Source organism: Megalopta genalis, chromosome 2, assembly GCF_051020955.1.
Source record: "Megalopta genalis isolate 19385.01 chromosome 2, iyMegGena1_principal, whole genome shotgun sequence".
Lineage (NCBI taxonomy): Eukaryota > Metazoa > Arthropoda > Insecta > Hymenoptera > Halictidae > Megalopta > Megalopta genalis.
In genome coordinates this window covers 11,037,568-11,046,922 of record NC_135014.1, presented here as the reverse complement: position 1 = coordinate 11,046,922, position 9,355 = coordinate 11,037,568, and the positions used below count along the sequence as shown (strand labels likewise).

The 9,355-nt window shown below is 53.0% G+C and overlaps 1 protein-coding gene across 47 annotated transcripts in view; it reads right to left on the bottom strand.

Moving 5' to 3' along the window:
* Nucleotides 1-9,355, bottom strand: part of shot (dystonin-like protein short stop) — a 107,147-nt gene that overhangs the window by 42,170 nt on the left and 55,622 nt on the right. For 34 of the 47 annotated variants that reach the window (XR_013032615.1, XM_076518385.1, XM_076518389.1 and 31 more), the window contains 9 exons: nt 8,646-9,096; nt 8,281-8,538; nt 7,631-8,204; nt 7,544-7,567; nt 6,989-7,459; nt 5,697-6,902; nt 5,539-5,622; nt 4,283-4,504; nt 62-177 (listed from right to left, as the gene is read on the bottom strand). Coding sequence is in view for 46 of the 47 variants with exons in the window: in XM_076518385.1 (XP_076374500.1) it covers nt 62-177; nt 4,283-4,504; nt 5,539-5,622; nt 5,697-6,902; nt 6,989-7,459; nt 7,544-7,567; nt 7,631-8,204; nt 8,281-8,538; nt 8,646-9,096 (3,406 nt within the window). In the remaining variant the exon portion in view is untranslated. Of the gene's footprint in view, nt 1-61; nt 178-2,005; nt 2,216-3,347; nt 3,508-4,282; nt 4,505-5,538; nt 5,623-5,696; nt 6,903-6,988; nt 7,460-7,543; nt 7,568-7,630; nt 8,205-8,280; nt 8,539-8,645; nt 9,097-9,355 lie in introns of those variants that run through there. The other 13 variants (XM_076518392.1, XM_076518399.1, XM_076518415.1 and 10 more) reach the window with 5 other exon arrangements.

Here is a 9,355-nt window from a genome sequence, read left to right as displayed (position 1 = left end):
TTGTTTGTTAAATACATGAATAGAAAGGTCTATGAGAGCTGGCTTTACGGCCTCTACTCACTGAGATTGCGTGTAGTGCGTCGTCGTCGAGGTGTACCGCTCCTCGGAACTGCTGCTCTCATAAATGTTGAACTCTGTGCGGAACGTCCTGAGCGGCCGTTGCTCCTGCAGGGCCCGCTGCAAAGTTGCAAACATATTTTCATTAGATACTTTCTAGTAAGAGGATAATACTGAGGGGAAACTAGATCCTCGTGGGGCCCATTAGCATAAAGGATCCGTCAAATCAAGTGAACGAGTAGAGGAAGTCCATTACAAAGTTCCAAACCAGTCTGCATTAACTACCCCTCGAGTTTAGAAAATATGGGGAATACGAGCGACTCTCTGATTAGCATAAAGACACTTGCAGAAGTGGTTTTCAAGGGAACGCCCACGGCGAAACGAATTCGTCTGGACAAGGTCCCGACGATGACACGCCTGTGTCTCGACGAAGCTCATACGCGTACGAAGAGTACACGGTGGGAATAATTATGCAAATGACGAAGAAACTAGTACAGATTGCGCAACGCCGGATACCATTTCTGTTTACAAAAAGAACCAGCAGCTGATACATCTCGACGGGGGTGGGTGTACGACGTTTCGTCATCGGCGTTCATTCTCCCCCGATAACGAACAGCTTGAGACGGCAATTATCGCGAGTCCGCATTTAGAAAGGCTGTGTCCGCTGGCTGACACGATCGTTAAGGAATTGGGAAAGAGCCCAAACTTGGTAAGCGGCTTCTCGGCCGAAGGTGTGTTGCGTTTCACGCGTCCAGCTCGATCAGTCGCCGAGAACGATTCTTGGCGTTGCGGTTTTCTCGAGGCGGAACGCTAGAGCGAGAAAAAGGGAGAGAGAGAGAGAGAGAAAGAGAGAGATGGAGAGGCCGAGGGAGGGCCGACCTTAGCCCTAAAACCGCTGAAACTTCCCGTTAATTGGATCCGCGAAATAGAACGCGATCGCGGATAATACCTCGCGAAACGGCAGCTATCCTCGCGGTTTAGGCAATCGTCCCACATCCCGCGAAACAACCTTCCAGTCACGCGAGCGGCGCGTCCGATCAAAGGAGGGCTTAATCTCCTGCCACGGTAAAGAAGCCTGCGATTCAATTAACCGAGTGCGGACGAGAATTTTTTCAAGTGCTCGGAACATCCATCAAGAAGCTTCAGACTTTCCCAAACCCCTGCAATTATACTTCTCGTGTCGGCTTGTTCGATCCGGTAAATGAGATGTGTAATTATGTGAACAATTTTCACTCTGACAGTGATCCTTCCGGTGGATCCCAGCTTTGGGAACGAAGCGTGTCGATCAATTTATTAATTTGTTTATCTTTTCTATGATTCGAATAGCGTGGATAATCGCTTGGCAACTTTTTACTTCGCACGTTGTAACTAATAATTACTAATTATGTTCTCTAATCGGTAAATAAACTGAAATGATAAAAAAAAGAACATATTCCCCGGCGAACTAGATTATATATCGAATACTTAAACAATGGAAGAAATGTTATCGTACACGTCGATTAGATCGCCGAATTAGCGGCGTTCGTTATCGCGTTCAACAATGGAAATCTCAAAACAAATCATCACGGATTCGACCGCGCCGATCAGCGGATAAAGTAATTAAATTTCGCTGAATATCCGCAGATTGCAAAATCAAATGAATCAGCGGTTATGGTCGAAGCTCGCAGTTTCCTAAGACGCGACGAAGTACAGTAATGTCTCCCTAACTGACGCTCAGATTGCGCACAAAAATGGACAATTTGGGAAGAGGAGATACGATTATTCGTAGCCTTGCAACTCGTTTTTATAGTTGTTGACAATTTCTGACTATAAAAACGAAGCGCGAGGCTCGAATAATCGTATCACCTTTTCCCAAATTGTCCACTTTTGTGAACAATCCGAGCGTCAATCAGAGAGACATTACTGTATACGTAGCAGCAGCGCGGCGGCAGAGCAACGGATGAATTACCACGTTGAAGAGCCTCTTGTCGATCGTCATCGTTAGTCCACCGGCCGGCGACGATTGCGGCAATAACAGATTAGACGCACGTTCCGCGAACCTCTCCCGATAATCGCTGTCCCGCTCCCGTGTCTCCGCGCGAGACCATGATCCCCGCGAAACAAGCGTTCGCGTGTTCGATCGGTACGGAGTGCAACGTGTCGACTGACTCTCGCCTCGTAGTTGGCAAGAAGCCTCGTAAACTCGTAAACGAGACGCGACCAAGTCAGAGTCTTTTTTTAGCAACGCCGCGGACTCGTTTGCCGGCTAGCCAGCGTTCTCTACGCTCGCTTTCACGAAACTACCAGGCGGAGAGGCCGGGACTATTACGTCGGCTCGTAAACATGCGAGCCTCGGGATGCCCATACGCTTCGAGAAATCGCTTCAACGTTAAGCTGGATCGCCGTGTAATCTGTCTCGGCGTCTACGCGGGTATCGATCCTCCTCGATCCTCGCCCACGCGGCGGTCCGCCGGACCACCCGGAAAGCCTGCGTGATCTTCCAATGAGATTATCTGTAATGAGATTATTTGAGAACGAAAATTTTGTTTCTGAGTTTTTATATCTAAAAGAATGTAGACCGATGAAAAACTTTCGATGGAAACCGTTTCCTTAGCAGATCGTCGAAAAACTTTCAGTCTCGTTAAGACACACTTGCAGGAAACTGCGCACTTATTCGTGCGTACGCGTTAACGACAGCGCAAATTTTCATTGTAAACGAGGCCCGATGTCCTGGTCGCTGGTCAATCAATTTTCTCGCGAGACTTCTCGAAAGGTATCAAATTATGAAAAACTTTGCTCGAGCCGAGAACTTTGTACTCGCTTGATAACCTAGAAATTGCAGAAAAAGAGAAAAATCGCGTCTAAACGCAGCCGGAGGAATTGCGATCGTAGTTGCAACGAGAGCCGGACAGGATCGATGCCGCGAAGAGGTATACGTTACGAGGGTCCGTGTAATTTCTGGCACGTTCGAAGTGCACACAGTTTGTCTAAGCGCCGGCGCATTATGAGTCGTTTCTATTCAGAAACGCCGGTCGCGAAAGCCGACGCGACGCAACGCGTCCGCTCGCTCCTCGAGCATGGAACATTCCGACGGCCTCGGCTGTCAGCATGTAAAATTAAGGCCAACGTAATCGATGACTAAGTCAGCGCACGTGCTCCCACCGCTCTTTGGCACGTGACGAACAGGAGAGCCGTCCCCACCCGGGCCGCCGGGTCACCGAGGATCGCCTCCAGGTCGCTCCGGATCGGGAGGCCGCGAGAAAAAGAGAGCCCGACGCGTCCCAGTTTTTTACGGGGCTATCCTCTCGCACCTTTCGCACGATCCTGATCCCCGGCATCGTCGATGGACCTCCGGAGACCCCGAGGCAGCTGTCCGTGCGCATCTCGCTCGGAATAACAAACGGAATCTTAGAAATCGCGGCCGGCACCAGACCGCCGGCCCTCCAAGTTTGCGCACCACCTACGGAGACGGTTAGCCTAACCCGGACGAGTGCCAACTGCAACGGTTCGCGCTCTGCGCCGTCGCTTTCTCCTCCCCCCTCTCTCGCGCCGTGTCCCGTGTGCGCGAGTACGCGTATCGATTCCGAGGCGGGAAGAACGAAACTACGCGACCACAGCTGTTATCCGGTGTGCAAATAAACGATCCAGTTTCCTCAATGAAACTCTCCTGGATCGCTGGTTCGACGTGAGGCACTAGCTACACGAATTAGCTCGAGAAATCTGGACAGATGAGATAGCTGGCGAACTCTAGACTCGACTGGACGCTGCTGCTGATAGCTGATTAACTGTAGAATTAGCTAGATACTGTGGCTAAGGACCGTCAGAGATATGTCTCCCTTACTGACGCTCAGATTGTCCACTAAAATGGCTAATTTCGGGAAGAGGTGATACGATTATTCGAGCCTTGCGGTTTACTTTTATAGTTATAAATTGTCTATAATTATAAAAACGAGCCGCTAGGCTGGAATAATTGTATCTCCTCTTCCCAAATTATTCAATTTAGTGGACAATCTCCACAGTGGACAATGAGCGTTACTGTAGTAGCTCGCGAAAGTCTCTACAGAACTGTAGAGACAGCTGGATACTATAGCTAAGAATTTCAAGATGGCTGTAGCTAGAGAATTGTAGAGATAACAAGACTCTGTAGCTAAATAACATGTTCACAGAACTACAGAGATAGCTCTGAACACTGTAACTAAATGTCTCTGGCCAGACCGTGCGAGAAACAAAGAGGAAGAAGGCTCACCTGAAGAGACGCGTCCTCAGGGTGTGCGGCGGCCATCTGCCTGACGCGGTCCTGGAGTATGTTGACCAGATTGGTGTACTTCTTGTTGAGATGGTCCAGGTCCCTGGCGACGTCCTCGACCGCCGAGGTGAACTCTCTCCTGGGTTTCTTGATCGAGGCGTCCAGCGACGGGCACAGGTCTTCCAGCTGTTCCTTGAACGCTCGAAGCCTCTGTCCATAGATCTAGGGGTTTTGGTTAGGCCCGTTACGGTTAGAGGATAAAAGTATTAGGTCTCGCCTGTGCGTCGCTACCCTTCTACACCGTCAGCGTAACCCCTGACCGAGATCTTCGGGAACGTCTCAGCGGTTCTAAGCAGCCGCCTTCCCGGGTCTACCCAACAACACCGGACAAGCTACAAGCCCGAACCTTTGTCAGCGTACAAGCGCCTCGTGTTACGTGGACCGCGAGGATCGGGAGCGAGAGTGAAAAGCCCGAGGGTCGCTCCACGGAGCTCCGAGACTCCGGGGAGTCCTAGCTCTTAGAGTCGACCCGTACAATGTACGACGAAGTGTTCGCGTGCAGCTCGAGCCACGGTGGACCGTGGCGTCCGGTTAGGAGGACAGTATCAGGGCGTGTTGCAGGTGTGTTCTCCAGCGACATCGTGTACGGTTGGTGTTCAAAGCCAGGATTGCAGTCCGAGGGGGTCTAACGTTAGCGGGTGTTCTGCAGCGACTACGTTATCAAGCGGGTCAAGCGGTGAGCGTGCCGCGGAAAGCGGAGAGGAACGAACGTAGAGCATCCTTGATCCCTGGAAAGAATAATCAAGACTCGCCGGAGAGTCGAGGCGCGTCCAAAACGGCAACGTTGAGAGTCCTGAAAGCCCGTGGAGGAAAGACCCAAAGATGGACGACGACTGCGGAGTGTCCAACGTGGCGATAGAGCGGCGACACAGTGACAACGGTAGCGCCGAGGTTTCGAACGATGGTCCCATGGATCAGCATCCTCGCAGCGTGACCTCGCGGATCTAGGGGCGGGCTTCACGGAAGGTGGGACGCGACAGATAAAGGGGATCGCGACTCGGGGACATCCGCGAGAAGAACCGCGCGACAGTTCTGTGTAGCTACTCTAGACGTGGAACGGACACACGCAACATCCCATTCACGCAAGCGTTCATACACAGTAAGCTAAGAGGCTACCTAAGGCTACCTAGATAGGCCAGCTAGAGGCCTGCCTAAGGCTCGCGAGCTTTACCACCCAGTTCGCAGTCTCATCTCACCTTTCCCTCGCGGATCAATCGGCCGCCCGTCATGTTCACCGCCTCGATTGCCGGGGCGCGTTCCACCACCTTGCTCAGCAAGTTCTGCGAACCAATGACGAGTCGATGATATAGATCCGAGTCGAGCTTTTATCAACGTAGAGCGTATCCAATATTACCTTCGCGTTCTCCACTTCTAGTTTACCGTACGATTCGTCGACGAAGTCTACCTCGTTACGATAGGCATGTTCCAATTGCTGAGCTAGACTGTAGGCAGCTTCGGCGCTGCGGACTCTGTCCACCAGCTGGCCACAGACGTTGGTCCACCTCGCGTTCAATCGATTCACCTCCGCGTCTAATCTGTCCATGTCGGTGTGAGGTCCGCGATGACTGGACCTGGACTTCTCGACGAGGCGTCTGGTGTTGTGCGCATCCTCGTTCAGCTGGTCCATCGCCGACTGCTGCTGCGAGATGGCCGTCTGTAGCACCTGCAGGTCTTCCAGCACGTTCTGCAGGCTCTTGATGTCGGAGGGCAGCTCGTCGAACGACGCCAGCTTCACCTCGAACTCCGAAATCACATTGTTGTTCTCCTCGAGGCTGGACAGCAGGATCTCGACGCACTTGAGTCGTTCGACATAGAGATTGCTGATGTTCCAGATGTGGTTCCACTTGGTGGTCACCGCGTCCAGCTTATTCCTCATTGCGGGAGTCTTCAGGGTGATGCCTCGGAAGGTCTGCTGTACTCTGTCAAGGTCGGGTGCCAAGCGACGCAGGCCCTGTTCGTAGTCCTTGTGCTGAAGGACCAGATGTTCCAAGCTGTCCAGATCTCTGGGTAGCGCTGCCGCTATACGGGTGTTTAGGATCCTCTCGGCTTCGTCCAGCGCCTGCTGCAAGGCCAACACCTGCTCGTTGAAGATGCGACCAGCGTTCTTGGATTCTTCCTCCGCTCTGGCCCGCTTCTCCAGCTCGTCGAACAACTTGTTCACGTCGGCCATTTCTCTCTTGAGCCGCCTCAGTTGAGGATCGGCCGGGTCTCCTTCGTCGAACAGCTTCTCGGCGTCCTCGTTCAACGCTGTCCTGATAACCATACGTTGGTCTTGACCCATGGCCAGGCACGCGGGCAGATCCCAGTCCTTGACGACCTTGATGGTCGCGAAGATCATGTTCTGTCTGAGCCGTAGGTGCTTGCGCTGCCACAGCGCGACGCTCCTGTCGTACTGGCGTCGCAATCTCTCCGCAGCGTCCAAGGCGTCCTTATCCGGCGGCTGAAGAGCGAAACACACACCGGGAACCGGCGACTCGACGCCCTCCTGGTTCTTCACTCGCCACTTGATGCGGCCGGAGTTGTCGTACAAGGTGCACTGCTCTCCCTTCTCAATGGACATCTGAAACGATTCAATTTAGTACAATAGACAATTCGCTATTAGATATATCTCGTCACTCATCGCTGATCACAAAGCGTTCGACTCACGTTCACTTGCTTGTAACTGCAGACGCAGGTGACCTGCATGGGCCTGGTCACGGGCTGGCGGCGCTGCTTCATCGGCACAATGTCCTTCGCCTGCTCCACCAGCTTCTGCATCTGGTCGCTATAGGCGTTCAATTCCTCTCGCAGCTCTTGCATACCCTTCACGAGGGAATCGCCCTCGTTCAGCTCGAAATCGGACTGCGAGTAGATGGTGTTCAGCGTCTCGTCCCGCTTCGAGATCCACTGTTCCGCTTGCTGGACCTCGCGGAAGAACTGCTGGCTCTGAGCCGCGTGCTTCAGGTGCACCTCCAAGCACAGAGTCAGCTGCAGCAGCCAGGCCCATTGGCTCTGCATCGCGGACATGTATGCTTCTATGGTCTTTGCTGCCGGGTGATGCTGGAGAACCAGCGCCTCGCCGCGATCTTGCACCGCCGAGAACTGGATCTCCCGTTTCTCCAGGTCGCTCATCAGGGACTGAAAGCATTTCTCAATTAGCAGCTGCTCTATAAATTAAAGCTACCTCCGACAGTTAATCTCTCGAGTCCTCCTTTCTATTACCTCTAGGCCAGATCCGTACGTACGCTTGTAAAACAAAAGGAACGTAAGAGGAGAGTCTTACAAATAGCATACGAATTAATGAACTACCTCATAATACTGCTCGATGGTCTGTACATTCAGGTTCTTATCACTCCAGTCCCGAGTCACCTCAATCTCCTCTTTGGCACTCAGCCAGACCAGTTCGCCGGTGGCCGACTGGATGAAATCATGCAACGTGTCCAAGTCGGAGAGCCTCTTGTTCGAGGAGGACAACAATTCGGAGTACAGTTTCTGCAGAACGGCGAGGTGCTGGCTGTACAAGGTCAGCTCCTCTCCGTGGAAGTGGTTCTTGGACTGCACGCATCTGTCGACCTTCGGCAGGAACTGCTCGATGTTCTTATGCTCTCTCTGATGAACCTCCAGCTCGTTCTGCACGCTGGTCAAGTCGGACCCGTAGTCCGCATCCTGGAGCTGCTTGATCTTGGCCCTGCACCAGTCGATGCAGTCGTGCAGCGCCCGGAAATGCGGATTGGTGTCCACTAGCCGGGTCTCGTGGACGGTTGTACGGTGTTTGGTCACCACGCGCTCTTCTACCGGGAATGACACAGCCGCCAGGGGCTGCACCAAGCGTTTGTGCAGCAAGGATCGCAGGGCGACCCACCGTTGGTGCAGCTTCTGGACCCTGGAAGAGGGAGAATGTCCGGTCAGCCAACCGACGAAGCTCTAACACTTTTTTTAGCCTCCAGAAGAGCATGTACCTTTTATGGAGCTCGGCTGCTTGGCTGTATCTGCCCTCGGTGAGGGTGTGCACGTCGGTGAAGATGTTCTGTATCTGAATCTCGGTGTTTCGTATGTCCTGCTCGAGAAGGTCTCCGGCATGCTTAGCCTCGAGAGGATGGAGTCTGTCCAGGCGCCTCGCCTCGTCCTCCACGCGTCTTTCTAGTTCCTCCAGCCGGTTATCGGTCGTCTTCATCTCTCTGTGGACCTTCTCAGCCAGTCGTTGTAGTCGTTCGAGTCTGCAGAAAGAAAGCAACCATCAGAAAGCCAACCGAGACTTGATTAAACTCTATCCAAAGCGCCGAAAGCAAGGTGTACCAAGAGCACCGAGTCTCAATGAGCTCACCGTTTGATTTCATCGATGATCGCCTGTTCTCTCTCCTGATGCAGCATCATCAGTCGGTTCCAGTTCTTCTCAATCACGTCGATATGTAGCTCCGGCTCCATGTCCACCTCGCCGACCGCTTCGAAGTACTTCTGTAGATCCCGGAAGATGTGGGACAGCCTCTGCTTGTCCCTGTAGCGAGGCGGCACCTCCTCGTTCTTGAACTTGGCGCTGTCCGCGGCCAGCTTCTTCATCTCGATCAGGGTCGGTGGGAAGGCCCGCTCCTGCATCAGGCACATCTTCTCGCGGATCCATTGCTGAAGAGAGCTGGTCAGCTCGCGGTACTCGGCGGATCTACGCTGGGCTTCGGCGTCGTACAGAGGGTGGATCGCCGGCGGCTCCGGGAACACGTCGTAGAGCGAAGAGATGTACGTTATCAAGGACTTCTCGTCCGGCTCTGGAGTATCCACGTCTGTTGGCAATCGAATAAAATCAGAAGCGAGCCGAGGATCTTGGAGAAATCGAGCCAAGGTTCTCGAACAAGGTCGTTGCGAGCAAAGCGAAGATTTCCGAGGATCGCTGGAGGATGTCGGGGAATTGGGGACAAATGGGAAAAGCTGTTCTCCAAAAAGAGGATGATGGAACTGGCTCTTATCTTCGCGGAGAGAGCAACCGGAGCGTCACGAGAGGCTCGCGGCGGAAGCGACAGGAGAGAAACTCGAAAGGTGAAA